This window comes from Lepidochelys kempii, chromosome 15 (assembly GCF_965140285.1).
Source record: "Lepidochelys kempii isolate rLepKem1 chromosome 15, rLepKem1.hap1, whole genome shotgun sequence".
NCBI lineage: Eukaryota > Metazoa > Chordata > Testudines > Cheloniidae > Lepidochelys > Lepidochelys kempii.
In genome coordinates, this window is record NC_136394.1 from 25,567,894 (window position 1) to 25,586,279 (window position 18,386).

The window sequence follows — 18,386 nt, forward strand, 5'->3', positions numbered from 1 at the left end:
GTTGTTGGCCAGTCTTTCAGTCTGGTGTGGACAAATTGTTCCTCCCTGACAGACCATACTGTAGATGGCTCTTCTGCTATAACAAATCCCCTCAGTATATTGGGGAAATGAGTTAATTTCATCTGTCACAGAATATGGCAACAAAAGAAAATGAGCCCTTTTTATCTGGAAAATGAAGAGGAAGTATATGGCCCTTTCAATTACTCATAAATAGGATTGGCAGAATTGTTTTTTTCATGATTTCAACAAATAGTATCAATGTTTATTTTTAAGCATTTTTTAAATTTTTTTATCAGTTTACATTTTCATTGTGTGAAATTATGGAAGGTGTCAGACAGTAGGGTGGAGCCAGACAGCAATTGTTTAATGACTGTGGAGGTTGAGATTCAAAACATTAAAGCTTTATAACTGTTAAAACACAAATTGTCAACATCACAAGTCAAAATATACAAAATAAATATCCTTAAATCAAACGCTAGTAACTTCTCAAGCAGCATTTTTCTTTCTTTGCCTATCTGTAAATTACGATTATTATTGATGGAAATATTGTTCATTGGTTTGCTTGTGTTGGGTGAAATTGACGTTTACTGACATTTAGCAATAAAAATGTAATCTTTCTAGTCCTATTCATAAAGGAACTTTGCATAAGTTAAATTGTGATCTTTCGGAAAAAAGGAGCTTTGCATAAGTTAAATTGTGATCTTTCGGAAAGATGGCCTTGTATATTTCCTAAAAGACTTCATTCAGTCTCTTGTTGATCCAGCTGTTGCAGTGAGCCATATCATCTGATTGTCTGCCACTCGGGCTCCTTACCACTGTGTTTTATTGATATAAATAATACATCTTTGATCTGAAGTGACTTTAAGTTGCATAAATAGAAGAAGTTTTTGGAGCAGAGACAGAAAATTGAATAAAGAGTGGAAATTAAAAGTTGGGTATTTGTGGGAGATGGATAGCCTTGCTTAGCAGCCCTGGATGCAATACTTGCCATGTGAGAGAGTGTCTCCCTTTTGTTAATACATTTCCTTGGTACTGGTAACAGTTTGGAGGATGTGCTTGTTATCTCAGGCCACATTGGTAATAGCGAAATCACAATGCATTAGTAAACTCTAATTTGGGGGTTTTTTTAAACTTTACTCAGACCTCACACTTCTCTTGTCTTTTTCATCTGAGGACTTTTATCATCCCAAACTCCCTATTATCCTCATTTTACAGATGGGGGAAGCTTATACATGGAACAGCAAAGTGACTTGTCCGTGGTCAACAAGTCAGCAGCAGAACTGGGAGTGGAGTGAAGGAGTTCAGACTCCTAATTCTCTGCACTATGTAGTTATTTAGACTGTGTTCCCTTAATGAAGTACAATAGAAAGTTTGGGGAAAGAGTTGAAAGAGAAGAAAACATTAGTTTAGTTAAAAATAGGAAAATTATAATATGTGGTTGACTTACTGAGAGGCAAGATAAGGAAGGGAATGGCTTTGAGAGAGGCTGTTGAAATGTTCTCAGTCTCTCATTGAACATAGAAGTCATTTGTGAACTAACTGGACAGTCGCGCTGTTGTCTGACATCTTGAGACACTCACTTAAAATGTGGGCTATTAATCTAGTCTGCTGTGCTAATTGAATGTGCTTTGGAGTGAACCCCAAAGAGTTTAATTACATTAATGGTGCACAATGTTACACAAGTTTCGGATTTTTGCCATTCCCACTCAGTTGGTACCCTTTGTACATGCGTATATTTTAGTTGATGTGTATGCCAGTGCTGATAACTTGAGAATTTTCTGGATAAGCCCATATTTTTCTGAGAAGTTTTGCTTCACTTAAACTTTCTCCATAAAGTACTCATCTAGTAAGGTCTTATCCAATGCCCAATTCAGTCTATGGAAGGACTGCTATATATTGGCCAGCCCTTACAGCGTGCTATATACAAGTGTTGGCATCTCCTCTAAGCTTGTGTTTTAACAGATTGCACCTGGAGGATCAGACATAACCATATCATTTTGCTTTGTGAGTAGCCTAAATAAGAGAAATGGGGGGGAAATAAACACACAACTTCAGGGTTACATTTTATCAGAAATGTTCAAGCAACTAGAACTGTTCGGACAAGGTTATGGTATCTGTTGTGGTTATCAAGGAAATAAAGTGCCACACAAGGGAAATCAGACTTCCTTTATCTGCAGCCAGGAAATTGCGAGTGTGTTATAAAATGCTTGGGACACATCACACTTGTGTGTAAAAACAACTGCCCAGATATACTTAGATTCTGCAGTGTTTTTATGTTATACTTGGATTGTATTTGTGGTTTTACTTTAAATAGAAAAAGCAAACCCTGAACTGCAAAGAGAGATCTTTAGCTACAGACAGAGCCCTCCAATGGCTTCACACTGGTTGACTTCTAGAAGTATTATTATAATTTGACTGTAACAGGGTTGGCTGGGATGACAAGTTTGAAAGACAAGTGATTAAATGTCCACTGCCTGCTGATAATCACAAGGGATGATCTTTCCTAAAACAGTGGAAAATATTACCGTTAAATCAACACAGAGATACTAGTTTTTTCTTAAGTCAAAAAATACGGCAATATTTTTTGTTTTAGTCAAAATGTTACACTCCCTGAAGAGTTAATAAAACCACATTCTTCACTAACTATTATTATTATGTAGGCTGAAGAGGTATTTGGTGCTTATCCATAAAGAGACTGTTCCTGCATTTCTTTCATAGGCCAAATTCACATTGACTTTAGTGGGTGTCTTGTCTGCATAAGGATAAACAGGGTTGTGCTCATTCCATAAATGAAGGTGAGAATGGGAATGAGACAAGCCAGGGATTTGTGACAGTTTGATCTCTATAAATTTCTCAAGATGAAAATCAATTCTGATTCTCCCTTACTATTCGTCTCTTTTATGAGCAAAAGAGAGTTCTTTAGGAGACTACAAGGTAACACTAGCTCTTCTTCATGTTATTGGACCAGTCTGTTGCATTCCAATCTATAGATATGTCTATACTGAGGCTGGGAGAGTGCTTCCCAGCTTGACTAGGCAGGATCAAGCTACCATGCTCTAAAAACAGCAGTATAGCTGGGGTTAGCATGGTGGTGGCTCGGGTTAGCTGCCCAGGGATGGTGTCCTTAGCCTCTGTTTGCCAGAAGCTGGGAATGGGCAACAGGGGTTGCATCACTTGATGATTACCTGTTCTGTTCATTCCTTCTGGGGCACTAGCATTGGCCACTGTTGGAAGATACTGGGCTAGATGGACCTTTAGTCTGAGCCAGTAGGACCGTCCTTAAGTACATACCCCCTAGGAGTCCATACTCACAGGGCTAGCCCAAGTTGGCCCATCCATGGTACCCCGGCTACACTGTTATTTCTAGTGCATTAGCTCAAGCCCGGCTAGTGCATGTAAGTCTACTTGAGTTAGGAAACATGCTGCCAACTGCAATGTACATGGACATTAAAAGTGTCAAAAGTGAAAGAACACAATTCAGTAAAGGTTAGTTCCACCAAGTTCAGCAAACCTGACCCATATTATCATGCGATAGTGGTTTGCTCAGCAGGGTCTGTTGCAACTTTCCAGGTTGTTGCAGCTCTATTCTGTAAAAATAGCATCCTGAAGTTCCATGGTTATTTGCTCTTATTGACACTAGATCACATTTGCCCAGCTTACAAGTAAAATGCTTTTTGTTCTGACAGCCCCAGAAAGTTCTCCTGGGATCTGGCAGTGGAACTGGGAATCCCTTCGTGTACAGGGAGAATGGTCTTGTGATTAAGGCACTGGACAGACACTCAAAGTCAGGGTTCAATTCCCAGTTGAGCCACAGACTTCCTTTGTGACTTTGGAAAGGTTACATGGTCCGTCCCTCTGTGCTACAGTTCTCCATCTGTCAAGCTGCCACAATATTGTTTTTCTACTTCAGAGGGGCGTTGAGGGTAAATTCAGTGATGTTAGTGATATGCTCAGATATTGCGGCAGTGGGGGCAAGGTAAGAACTTAGATCATAGACAGCAAGAAAGATTCTTTCTAGAGGCCAAATTGTACACTGCAATCTCATTCTTTTTCCCTCTCCAGATCTTGTCCTGTGCCTGAAAGAGCCATGCCCAGCTTAATTGTCATATCCCAGGTTGAGTCTGCGGGGCTGGCAGTTAGAAAAAAACATGTGGTGAAACACTGGAATGCGTTACCTAGGGAGGTGGTAGAATCTCCTTCCTTAGAGGTTTTTAAGGTCAGGCTTGACAAAGCCCTGGCTGGGATGATTTAACTGGGAATTGGTCCTGCTTTGAGCAGGGGGTTGGACTAGATGACCTTCTGGGGTCCCTTCCAACCCTGATATTCTATGATTCTATGATTCTATGTCTTTACTGGTTAAATGAAAACTTCTGGTCTGGAATGACAGGCACACAATAAACAGGGAGCCCCATGATGCCATTTTCAAAACAATAGTGCTGTAGGAAGAGGTGATTTAGATTTCCGGCCAAACCGTTCATCCAGTTCTAGTACAGAAGAGATGGACTGCTCTCTTGTTGTTGGGATGGGGGTTATACATATAATTCCTATAATCTAAGGGAAGGGGAGTGAGACAGGAAGGTGAAGAGGAATTAAAGGAGGCTGACTGCTTATCCCATGTGATTTTCTTGGTCCTAATGATTAAAACAAAGGTCTGTGATCAGAGCTCTCTAAGCCTTTACACAGAGAGTTTCTGAGAGAAGCAGAGCAGTTGAGGCATTACTGAAGGAGGACTTGTGGCACCTTAGAGACTAACAAATTTATTTGAGCATAAGTGGAGCTACAGCTCACTTCGTCGGATGCTGCATTCAGTAGCATGAGCAGAGATTGTCATGTTAACGAGCCTCCCGAGTTCTGGAATAGGGGCAGGCAGAGGAAGCAGGCTTCCAGCATTGAGATGGAGCTGGAAGGGTCACTGTGATCGGACCAAGCACACACCCTTTCTCAAGGCGTTTAAGCAATACTTTTCAGAGTGTTGCCACCGTCCTAAAAAGTGCCAATTCCAACCCACAATAAATTTCAACCACAGCTGTGGCAGAGCAGAGCACAGTACAGTTGAAACTAGTGAAAGAATTTCTTGGCTTTAGAGTCTCAGCCACAGAAAAAAGGGGGACATGTGACTGGGAGTTTAAGCCTTGTTGGTAGCTGCTGAATGTCCGGCTGTTCTTGGGAAAGGCATTGGCGATGACACCCGTAGCTAAAGAGTTCCCCAGCAAGTCTATGATAAATAATCTGATTGGTGAAACAAAATCAAATTGGACTGGGGGAATTTAAACAGAATTGAGATGCTGCCCTGCCCCAAAAGGTCACAATGCGGTGGCTAGGAGATGTATGTGTTGCATGAAATTACCTCATGAAAAAGGGCAGTGGATGCCTGGCAAGCACGCACAAAATATTGATACACGACATTGTATTTTGCAAACATAGCCTGAGCATACGGTGAGCTCAGACTGATCTGACACAAGAACCAATGACCCAATATACCTCCTTCTTGTCTTGAGTCATTCTATCAGGGGCAATAAATGACTTCGTGATGCTTGGCAGACTGACTAGAGAACTCACCAGAATGAATAGCAACAACACTGTCTATGGGCTGGAGGAAATGACTTATATGGAAAGAAAGAATCAAATATATGTATAAAAACAACCACGGGGGGGAGGAGGAAGATGTATTGGGTAATATGTTACTAATAATTAAAGGGTGCAAGTGACAGGGAAGGGAGAGAAATGATTTTTAGGCTGCTACAAAACAATAGATAACTAAGCAAAAGTAACATTAGACTGAAGATCTGGAAAATCTTTGTGGTAGTTAGATTTCTAAGAATGGCTTTCCTAAGGAAGCTGTGAATATCATGTGATACAAACAACTGAAAACTATATTCTGTGGGGAGCAGTTCTGCCTTGGCCGGGGCAGAGGGCGTGGAGGATTGCTTTACTAGGTCTGTCCCATCTCTATTCTCTGTGGGGCTGAGAGAGCCAGTCTTTACCCACTGCCTCGACTGCTTTTTTCCCCTTAATTAATTGTTAATTGGCTTCAATAATCCTGGGGCAGTTCAGTGACCTCTTTGTGGCTCATTATATCAGAAGCACAATTGTGGCCAGTGATCTTAGGTCAGAGGCCTCATTGGAATGGTGACTGTCTGCAGAGCTTTCCTCTGTAGTATCATTCCCACTCAGAATGTGGGGGCTCGATACAATAATTGAAGTGCCAGTAACTCTGGACTTCCAATCTCACCTCTGTTGTTTTGGGCAAGTCCGTTAACTCATCTCTGCCTCCGTATCCCAATATGTAAAGTGTGGATAATGTTGTTTATTTGAAGGGTTTGTGAGTATGAATTTGTTAATGTTTGTAAAAGACTTGAAAGTTGGAATGTGCTGTTTGTATGCCCTGTGCATCCGTCAGAGATAATCACCAGTTTAAGGGCATGATCGACCATGAGATTTTTAAGTGGTCCTCATTGAAAATCCCAAGCAATGACATCTGCTTTAAAGTTGAATGTCCTGGTAATGGTGGCCATCATGTTTAACTTTGGAAGAAAGTGTCTGGAGCACAGTCATAAATATTGTTCGTTTGTGGATGTTTGGAAGGCTCTCCCTTTCAGAAATGTGGTGCATTGGAATAAAATGCTAAATGATGTCATTATTCACTAGATGTTTCTAATATGTCAGTAAAAAGAGCGTGTATGTTGTGAAATAAAATATTTCCTCTTTCTCTCTCTCCTCCTGTGCCACTAGTTTGGAAGTTCATATTCATTATTCCATTTTGCCCACAAGTAGAGCTGCATGCAATATTCATGGGAAAACCTGATAGCACCGTTTGAAACTCTCCTGGATAGGAAACCAGACAAAGCTTTGACCAGGGATAAATACCTGACCCACACAATTTGGATCCAGACTTCAAACCTCCCAAAATTCGGAGTGTGAGTTGTAGCTGGGTCTGGCTTTTTAGTTAGGTTCATTATAGAGAGAGGGGAGCCGGTCATGAAATCCAGCTCTGAGTTTGGATTATATGAAACGATCCCCAACTTAAATCAGTGGCAAAACTTGCATTGTCTTTAGTGGTGCAGACTTTGACCCATTGAACATCAGTGCAGTTTTTGGGTCACTGTGGTCAAGGATTAGTGAACTGACCAGTCTCTATAGATTTCAAATGCCTGGTAACATCCCAGAGACCTCTTTATGGCAGATTGGTTAGCTCTGTGTAATTAATGCCACTAAAATCAACTCAGTGGTGATTTAGAGTCTTCTACTAGATGAATAACGTTCCTGTAGTGTGTTAGTTTTGCTGGTAACTGGCATGTTGTTGCTTTGCAGGCCTTCGGAAGGTAATGGTGAGAGCCCACCGGCAGGCGTGGTGCTGGCAGGATGAATGGTATGGGCTCACCATCGAGGACATCCGGCAGCTCGAGAAGGAGGCACAGCTGATGCTGGCTCAGAAGATGGCCCAGTTCAGCTACAGTGAAAATGAGGCAGAGCAACATGGAGCCAAAGATTCCCCAGGCGAGAACGATGCTGAAAGCAAGGCCATGTCCTCTGACGACGTGGCAGACGCTGCTAGTAATATTGGTGAAGCCATGTCTGGGAGAGGGATAACCAAGCAGTGGTCCACATCTTCCAAATCCTCGCGATCTTCAAAAAGAGGAGGTGAGATGTTCATAATGGGATTAATTGCATTAGGAAAAAACATACAACTCTTGCTTTGGGTCAAGCATAAAGTGTGCTGATGTAACATGCTGGGTAAGTGTGATCATGTCTCATTTTAGTGGCTAGCCCATATGATGGGTCAGAGCTTATTTATTGCTACAAGCTGACTGAGTCGCTTCTTTAGCCTGTGCATGTGGTGTGAAAGTCCCCTCTGATGGAACTGTGTTGAGGGTTATGCCCATGCTGCAACAGCAGCTCCTGAAATGACATTGCCATGAATTCCATCACAGTTAAATAAATTACAAAAAGGGGAAATGAGGGAAGGCAGTGAGAGCTGGTGGCAGTGATTGTTGTCAAAGAAAACAAGCAGGGCACCACAGAGGGGGGATTAGTCCCTGTTGTTAGTGACATGGAAGTTTTTATAAGGTTTAATTCCTCAGGCGATGATCTCTCTCTGGACATGTGCCTGTCTGATGTGAAATGCTAGATGCAGAGAGAGAATCACTGAATACGCCTTGATCTGATTAATTGTTAGATTCCATGTCTCCTGCTTTGGATTTCTCTGAAATACAGTTAGTGACAGGCATAATCCTCCCTGGTCAGCGATACATGTTACTGCTTGTCGTTCATTTCCAAGGAGGGGGTTGGCTCCCAGGCTGCTGCAATGTAGTTTGCACAGCTAAGCACCATAATTGGCCTTTTGGGAAGATAACGCAGGTCATCACTGTCAGTGAAGAAAGAGGTGAATGACAGCTGTTGCATTTTGCTACTGTTGATGTCCTCTAACCATCATCCATGGCTAAGGAGATCAGATGCCACCATGGATCATATTTGTTACCTTTTAAATGCCGTGCAGGAAAAAATGTCCAAGAGGCTCCAATGAACCTAACTGAAGGACTCACTTCAGACCCATGAATCTCCCCTGTGCAGTAGGAAGTCATATTCTCTCAAGTGTCCTTTACTATAGACTCCTCATTTTCTTGAGCCACTCTTTGAAAAAGATGACTCCTGACATCTTAACTCAGTGTTTCTGTCAGGCACAAGTCACATCGAAGACAGTGGCAGGGTTTACAGTAGCAAAAAAGTTGTGTGTGTTTTGCAGTAGGTTAGCTATCTCACTGCAAAATCCTAGAGTGAAAATGTGGCCCATTGAAGTTCTTGGGGCCAGAATTCATCCCTTTGATGTAGTTGGGCGAAGTGAACCACACAAGACAACCTACAGTTCTTCTTAGAGTTGTGTCCCTGTGGGTGCTCCACTTTAGGTGTCTTGGTGCCCTGCGCTTCTAATTGGAGATTTATAGTAGCAGTGCCCCAGTTGGCTACACATGTGCGGCAGCCGTCTCACACCACTCTGAGCAGTTACCCTGCCTGTGCAGCCAACCGTCCCCCAGTTCCTTCTCTACCTCCTTTGGCTTTGGCCAGAATGACAGCAGCGCCTCTCAGCTTTCGATATTTCTTATTTCAGTTCTTTCCCGGTTAGTACCCTTTCTTTATTAATTTCTCCTTAAATTTTTCTTTACCATTAAAAAAACAAAAAAAATATTTCCTCTCCTAGTCCTCCCCTTTCCCCCGCCTCATGCGGGTAATTACCCAGCAATAAAAGAGGCATAAGAATGGAACTATTCCCATTCTTGCTTTCAACATAGCCTCTCAGACATGCCGGGCTCTCCAGGTTTCAAATGCTGTCTGACTTGCAGTCTGAAATGCCTGCCATCACTGTCTCCCCTAATCTGCAACAGGACTGTCCAGATTCTCACAGACAACTTGGCGACTATGTTTTATATAAATTGCCAAGGAGGGGCCTGATCTTATCCACTCTGTGCCAAAGCAGTTGCCTCTGGCAATGGTGCATCTACAACAACATAGGCATCATGACATTCTACCTGCCAGAATGCCACAGCAGACCAGCTAAACAGGAACTTTTCACAAACGCAGGAGTGGGAGATGGATCCCGCAATCCTAAAAACTATATTCAAACCATGCGGATTCCCCTCAATAGATCTTTTCGCAATGGCCCACAATGCCAAGAGCCTGCAGTACTGTTCCCGGGCCAGGCTGGGACACGACTCTCTGGGTGACGCCTTTCTTGTGAAATGGGAAGCCCCACTTTTGTATGTCTTCCCCCCAATTCCCCTTCTGAGCCGTGTCCTTCACAAGATCAAGCAAGACAAATCCAGAGTCATCCTCACTGCACCAACATGGCCCAGACAAACGTCGTTCCCGTACCTGAAACAGATGGTTGTGACACCACCATGAACCCTTTTCCTCATGCCTCGTTTGCTGACACAGGACACCTCCATCACCCCCAACATTTCAATACTCCATCGCAAGGCGTGGCTGATCTGTGGAGGACAGAACTTCAGACAGACTGTTCCAAGGAAGTACAAGACATACTACAGAACAGCCGACGGCTGACCACACGAAAGACATACGCACAGAAGTGAAAACGGTTCTGTACCTGGTGCCAGGAAAAGCAGATTATTCCACAATCGGCCCCACTACCCATCATCCTTGATTACATACTGACACTAAAAATAATCGTGACTATCTACTAGCTCATTCATAGTGCATCTAGCAGCCATCACCTCCTTCCACACTAAGGTGGACGGAGTCACCATCTTCACTCACCCACTAAGCACTTCCACCAGGGCTTAGAGAATAGGTATGCCACATTATGGGACCCGACTCCCATGTGGGATCTCAATCTCGTTCTCTGTGCCCTCATGGGCAAACCCTTTGAACCACTAGTGACCTACTCATTGTTGCACCTATCCATGAAGGTCGCCTTCCTAGTAGCTATCACATCAACAAGAAGGGTGGGAGAGCTGGGTGCCCTAATGGCTCACCCACCTTATACCACATTCCTCAAAGACAGAGTAATCCTACGACCACATCCTAAGTTCCTACCCAAGGTTGCCTCCCCCTTGCATCTCAACCAGCCCATTTACTTACCTGTATTTTCCTCAAACCGCATGCTGACAACAAGCGGCATCCCTTCACACGCTGGATATCTGCAGAGCGCTAGTGTTCTATATAGACAGAACAAAAACATTTAGAAAATCATCTAGACTGTATCTACAACAGGACATTCCCAAGGTCAAACCAGCTCCAAGCAGAGATTTTCTAAGTGGATATCTACCTGTCTCCAATTATGTTACCAAAACTATGATCTGCAAGCTCCCTCTGGACTTCGCAGACATTCCACTAGAGTGCTGTCCATGTCGATAGCCTTTCTCAATAACGTATCCATCACGGACATTTGTAAAGCAGCTACCTGGGCATCAGCCCATACCTTTACCAAACACTGTTGCTGTGATGCACAATCAGCCGCAGACGCTCACTTTGGACTCTTGGTGCTCTCCACCGTACGTACATCAACTCCAAAGCCCCTCCCCTCCGCCGAGGGGCACCGCTCAACAGTCCCCTAAAGTGGAGCACCCATAGGAACACTCCTTGAAGAAGAAAAGGTTACTCACCTTGTGCAGTAGCTGAGGTTCTTCAAGATGGTAGTTCCTGTGAGTACTCCACTACCCCCTGCCCCCCCCACTTCGGAGTTTCGTGTTGATCCTTTGGGGTAGAGAAGGAACTGGGGGATGGTTGGCTACACACATGGGGTAACCACTCGGAGTGGCGCGAGATGGCTGCTGCGTGCATGGCCAACCAGGGCACTGCTACTACAAATTTCCGATTAGAAGTGCAGGGCGCCAAGACACCTAAAGTGGAGCACCCACAGGGACAACCATCTCGATGAACCTCAGTTACTCCACAAGGTGAGTAGCAATTGCTTCACTTGCTACACACTTACCTGGAGATAAAACTGCCACTTGCCTTGGCTATGCTGGGATTTTACAGTGACAGAGCCATCTCTTGTTAGCTATCTCCTTGTAAAAAACACACCATTTTTGTCCCCTGGTGTAGACATGGCCAATGGAAATTGCAGTTCTTCAGCATCTCTCAGGATTTCACTTTAACGGCTTTCACTGGTAGCAAAACATGATTTTTAAACTTCAGATTGGCATGGATTTTACTGGAAAAACTGATGAAAGGAGTGAATTGCAATGAGCTGGGAAATACGTCACGGAGATATTTTAATCCTCTTTCATGCTAGGTTTAAGAAACGGCAGCATATTCACATACATAAATGCGAAGAGCTGTCTGGATTTACAACTGCCTTTGACAAGAAAGAGTCCGGTGGCACCTTAAAGACTAACAGATTTATTTGAGCATAAGCTCTCGTGGAGGCCATGCATCTGAAGAAGTGAGGTTTTTACCCACGAAAGCTTATGCTCAAATAAATCTGTTAGTCTTTAAGGTGCCACCGGACTCCTTGTTGTTTTTGTGGATACAGACTAACACGGTTACCCCCTGATATTTGACGAGAAAGTAACTCTCTCTCTTTGTATGCAGATTTGATCCATTTTACACTGCCTAAGCAAGACCCCTGGTGTGAGTGGGGCTCTTGTCACCATCCCATATATTATTATGTGCTCTATTTTTAGAAACTAGCATGCGAGTGCATTTGACGTCATTCCAGTGTGATTTAGCTCGGCTATGCCAATCACACTGCTCGCTATTCCCAGAGGGGTGGATGGTGGGATAGTCGGGGGCTACAGAACCAACTAAGCTGTAATTAACTGCCTCTGCTCAGGGTCGCAGTGGTCTTATCACATGACAATTAGGAGGTAAAATTAGAATCGGAAGTATCTGACTCACATATTTAACCCTGTTACAGCAATAGCATAAATAGTTTTCATACAGCCATTACAATAACATGAGCCATTCAATGTCCTTTGTGTGCTAAATGAACATTTAACCCTGCTGTGTTACATTAGAATGCTGCTGCTGCTGCTACAGGTACTTTGTGTGTGCTCCCTGTTCTATAACATTGACTGGTGCACCACAATCATGAGTGAAACTGAGAGAATGAGAGCGAGAGCTGGTCTCTCTTGCTTCTTTGTGTATGATTTTCACTTTAGCTGACTTAGTATCTTGTGAAGAGCTCAGCTGAAAAGAGTTCACAGTAGCTAGTTTCTAAATTGCATTTTGAAAGCTAACGCCACAAAAGGTTTACTTAGCACAATGATCTTTGAAATAGAAAATGAAAGGGATCAAGTAGATGTAAGAAAAGGGAGGCAAACAGATGCTGAAGGAATTGTCATGTTCTCTTATTCTCACTGTATTAGTGTAAATCTGTCCATAGTGCACACTGAGAGCTTCCATAAAAATAGTTTGATCACATTTTATTTAAATCACCCCAGTTAAAGTTCAAATAGATCTCTGTTCCAATTGGTATGGAAGCAATTTCCTTCTAGAAAACAGATTATTTCTCTCCATGCTGTTCCATATAGTTTCCCATCTGAAAGTTAGTGGAAGCTGTAGCAGAAGGCTTACAAATCAGACTGTTTCCTTTTTAATTGCAAACTTTAAAAACAAAATGATTTTACACATCCTACTAATGGTTATAAATAGCTGCCGTTCAAAATAGCGTAAGTGTGATACAAACAGCTTGCTTTAATGTGGCAGCTTGCGGGCAGGTTATAACCACAGTAAGCAAACAGGACTTGTAAAGTGGTACATTGACATCACACCAGCATCACTGGAATATTGTGCCTTAATCTAACACTGCAGTGATAGACTTTCACAAGGTGCACATGACTATGTTCCTGTAGCGAAGACCATGTCAGGAACACTCTGCCTTGTTTATGTAGCTTTCCGCATATGCCTTTTTTTTGTTTTTTCCAGCAAGCCCCTCCCGCCATAGTATATCCGAGTGGAGGATGCAGAGCATTGCCAGAGATTCAGACGACAGCTCAGATGATGAATTCTTTGATGCACATGGTATGTGGAACCAAAATGGTGATCAGTTGTTTTATCTTCTTAAAGGGTGGAATTGGGAGGGGAGTAGGCAGTGAGACCACCTGCCTTGCTTGAAACTGTATTTTCTATTTAAGGGTTTTATGCAGCATTGATGTAATTCAGAGCAGCACCCAGCAGACTATTTCATTTAGCTGGGCAATATTTAAAGTTTAATGTAATCTGTCTGATTATTTTTTAACATGAAATGATCTTGAGTTCTTTTAATGTATGGAACTTTGGGGTTTTTTTGGTGCGAATGCACCTGGGTAAAGTTCTGCAATTCTCTACACAAGCTGTGGATGTAACTCTTAATATTTCTGATTCAGCATGACTGAGTTTGTTTGTTTTCAAATAGCCAAGTGGTAAAGCTCATAACAAGTAGAGTCCTGTCTAAGTAAGAAGAGACCCTAGTCTGTCTTTAGTAATAGTCCTTTTTAACACCTTGTATGCCTGCACGAAGAAATGCAAAAGGGAGAGAAGGGAGATGTCAGAGTTCACCAGCATTGAAAGTTTTTTTTTTTCCTGTAAGAATTCCTGAAGTGTTTTACTTGTGGCACCTTAGAGACTAACCAATTTATTTGAGCATAAGCTTTCGTGAGCTACAGCTCACTTCATCAGTATGCATCCGATGAAGTGAGCTGTAGCTCCCGAAAGCTTATGCTCAAATAAATTGGTTAGTCTCTAAGGTGCCACAAGTACTCCTTTTCTTTTTGCGAATACAGACTAACACGGCTATTACTCTGAAACCTGAAGTGTTTTAGTGTGCTGTAGCTCTCTCCACATATTTTTATGTTCGCTGCTTGTATCTAAAAGGAGGATGCTCTGCTCTACAGGACTCATATTGTATATTTTACATATTTATTCAGTATATATTTGTTAAGCACTGACGGTGAGCTCAGCACTGGTACAAAGCACTAACTACCAAGACACCCTTCTCCAAACAGCCTTCCAATGATCATCTAACAAGCTGGCTAACCTGCACTGCCGGAGCTGGCAAATGGAGTTGCTGGTACCATTTTGTAAATAGTATTTCGTTCGTTATTGACCATAGCAAGTAGTACAGCTGAAGTGATGTACTCCAGAAAAGTTTTGATATCAAATATTACAAATATGCCCCAGATTCTCAGGCTTTCCTTCAAATGTTTTCTTGTGGGAAATAGCACGCTGCTATAGAGTAAGACTGCAGGTTTGTGCAGGCTAAGAGGCTGCTTTGAGTACAGGTTGGCTCAGGGTTGAAGTCCTAAGTGTCACTGGCCCAGAAGCCAGGGCTAACTTATTTTATGTGTCTTTATTTATTAACTTCTATAGTTCCTGTAACAACTGTACCTCAGGGCTTTATGATAGCAATATAAACATATGAATATAAGTGAGTCATCTAAACAAACTCATAGCTATCCACCATGCATTTTACCTTTTAATCGCTGACTGATAGAATCTAGAGATGGACAACATTTGCTTAAATCGTCTAGCTCATCTGCTGCAAATGAAAAATTCCTCCGTATTCTGCTTTGACTGCGTCCTATTCAGTCTAGGTTGAAATTTGCTTAATTTGATTGTTTTTTTTGTTCACAAATCGATGTTCTTGACAATGCATATTAAAGCTACTCTGGTTTTTTGGGTAGTGACAATCTGCTACACCCTTTATTGCAGACTAGACAGCTCTCTCATTAGACACCAACTGCACTGGATTTGTGAATATGGAATGAGTGTTTCTTACAGTAAATACTGTAAGAGAGGCTTGCTGGGCCAGTACCATGGAAACAAAGTGTCAATTGGGGTATGAGTCAATGATGAATTCAGCTCCTCATGAGTGCTTCCCGTATACATTCAGATTTCCTTGCTGAATAGTGAGTGTAATCTGAGCCTATAAAGATTTTTATCTTGTTAGACTTTCCACATGTTCTCAGTCACTGGCATGTTCTGGTAAGGAGAGTTAAAAATACAGTAATATCTATACTGTAATAAATTATAATAGGAGTAATGTCATATTTGGTGATCATTTAAGCAGCAGTAAGACCTATAATTAAACCTCTCAAGGAAATGAGTTCAATATTTAGATTAAGTTGCTGGAGAAGCTTTGAATTTAATCTCCCCCTTTTTGTTCTGTCTGTTTGACACACACGATTTCTCTGGTGTATTCCCGTTGGCAGAGGTATCATGTGGTGTTACCTGTTCGTTCATTCTCTCTGTGCAGTGAAATCAGATCAACTCAAGTTTTATTCGGGTTGGAAGAATTAAATGGCATGCTGACATTACCATTTCCAGGTCGCTATCTTTTATGGTTGAAGTGTTATTAAAAGCACTAAAAATAAACAGTCTTTGCGCAGCAGTGCATTCAACCCCCTTTATATAACTCTTAGCTATTTATCAGATTTTCTGAAAAGAATAGGGTTTCAAAATCTTTTTGTTCCTGATCCAAAGAACCTTGTAACTAATGGTCTTATTAGTAGCTGTAAAGCAACAAAAAAAAGAGAACCTTAGCCTGTGAATCTGAAGGTTATAGCTTTTACATCTTGGAGATAGCTGAAATTGCAGTCATTTTTATGTTTATAACTCTTCGTTAAATTTACCTCTTCAGGAAAAAAAATCGCTAAGCCTGGAACGATAAATACAATTAAAACACAATTAACCTTCAGTGATAAATATGATTTCAAATCAGGATTACATAAAAGCTGAACAAAAGCAGTGTTTTATGTGCAGATTTGAGGGGTCATTAATTGGTTTCTCTGCAGTGTCAGAGGGAAGAGTGCCCAAAAGTCAGAGATGGTCTGCTAAAGAATTGGCCTCTGACTGTGGGCAGTCTACAGGGAGGGGGTTTTGTTAGATGAAAGAAGAGTTTTAGAGTAATGATATTGATACAGTGCCTGTCATCTGACAAGCTCGCTATGCTTAACAAATAGTAATTTAATGAAGGTGAAAGTTGTATGAGGCATAATGTTACACACTCTCTAGTAACACAGATTCTAATGCTCTTCAAAGACACATTTGCTTTGCTGCTATGTCTCCTGAGTCTGGACAAGAAATACTAATGAAGTCACTTAATAACTGTGTTTAATTAAACCTGTCCCTGCAGATAGCTGTGCTTGACTGAATAATGGTGATAGCTCGTAGGAAGATAACTGGTGCACCGCAAATCCAATAGTCTTTCATACATTTCCATTTGAGAATTCTAATACTTTTAATAGAGCAGATTTTGCTGGTGGGTTTTTACTAAGTTCCACTCTGCAGTGTAGGAGAAACAAATATTTAATATGCTCCAGCTTCCAAGTCTCAAAACTGAAAAAAGAAAAAATCACTTAACTTCCTGGCTAGCAGTCAGGCAGGTGTGTCAATAGGGGTGTTATACAGTTAAGTCTGTTTGTTTGCCAGACTTGGCATTTTTCAAAGGTGATTTGAAATAATTTTTCACTTGCTAAGACATGAGCTCAGAGTTCTGAGCAAACTATGATGTCATTATTACATACATCAAACATTTATAGGAGCCTAACACCATACTATCAGAGAGCACTTTACCCAGCTTAAAATTGCATCCAAGACCTTGTCCAGGAATGAGGAGCCATTGCACTATTCCCTCTTTTAGCTCACGTGCTTACAATCTAGAGAACAGAGTGACACCATTGGGTGGGTCTACACATTTAACTTTTGCCAGTACAGGAATGTTGGCAAGGGGTGCAATTTTTTAACAACATGTTTGTATCGGTAAAGCCCTAGTAGTTATACCAGCAAAAATAATTGCTTTACCTGTATAGCTTATTTCATTCAGGGATATAAGCACTCTTTTGCCAGTATAAGCTGCGTATAGTCTAGGTGAGTTTGTCAATATAGCTATCCTGGCAAATCTGTTCTAGTATAGACTAGGCCTGGTGCCCGGGATTTCTAGCCCATGGTCAGTATAAAGTGGAAAGCCTGTGCAAAGTGGGTGTTTTGTTGCTCTTCCTAAATGTGACCAGGTTCAGGCTTAGATTTATTCAAATTTATTAATGCCCAAAATAGCCTAGGGAATTAAGTTTGCTTTATTCCTTTTAGGTACTTTGGTGTTAAAAATAATGATACTTAGCACCCTTTAATCCAAAGATCTCAGAGCTAGACAAACAAGGCAGCTAAGCTTCCTAACTCCTCTGGGAGATATGTATGACAAATGTAGGGATTGCTGCACCCACTCCTGAAATGCAGCAACTCCTGAAGTGGATCATGGTGCCTATTTATTATTTGTATTTCTGTAGCACGTAGGAGCCTTACTCATGGGCCAGGACTCCCACTGTATTACATTCCGTACAAACACAGAACAAAAAAGATGGTCCTTGCTCCAAAGTGCTAACCATATTAGTATAAGACAAGAGACAGCAACAGATGGATACAGGCAGACAGGGAGCACAAAGAAACAATGGGTATGACTACCCTACGGCAGAAAAAAAACTTACTTCAGCGAGTCTCCGTGGCTGGGTTACCTGACTTGGGCTTTCAGGGCTAAAAATAACAGTGTAGACATTCCAGCTCGGGCTGGTGGCCAGGCTCTGAAACCCAGTGAGGGGGAGGGTCTCAGAGCCTGGGCTCCCACCTGAGCATCTACACTGCTATCTTTAGCCCCCCAGTATCAGCCCCTTGAGACTAATTCAGCTGACCTGGGCTCTGAGACTTGCTGGCATGAGCTTTATTTGGTCTGTGTAGACGTACCTGATGAGTCTGTGTCAGTCAGTACGATGGGCAGTGGTCTCAGCCCTCCAGCCCTCATCAGGTTGTTTTTGGAGGCATCATGGCAAAGGAGAGTTTAGATGGATGATAGTGAATTAGTTTTGTGGGTGTTTATGGGGAGCTCCTCCCAAGCTTGAGTACAGGCGTGGGAGAAAGCACGAAGGTGCTTGTTAGAAAATGTAACAAATGGGCAATGG

The 18,386-nt window shown here is 42.1% G+C and overlaps 1 protein-coding gene across 8 annotated transcripts in view; it reads left to right on the plus strand.

Annotated features, from left to right (window-relative positions):
• The window catches only part of PITPNM2 (phosphatidylinositol transfer protein membrane associated 2), a 225,591-nt gene that overhangs the window by 156,874 nt on the left and 50,331 nt on the right, over positions 1–18,386 (plus strand). For all 8 annotated transcript variants that reach the window (XM_073313000.2, XM_073313003.2, XM_073313006.2 and 5 more), the window contains 2 exons: positions 7,312–7,641; positions 13,384–13,479. In XM_073313000.2, coding sequence (XP_073169101.1) covers positions 7,312–7,641; positions 13,384–13,479 — 426 coding nt within the window. The remainder of the gene's footprint in view (positions 1–7,311; positions 7,642–13,383; positions 13,480–18,386) is intronic.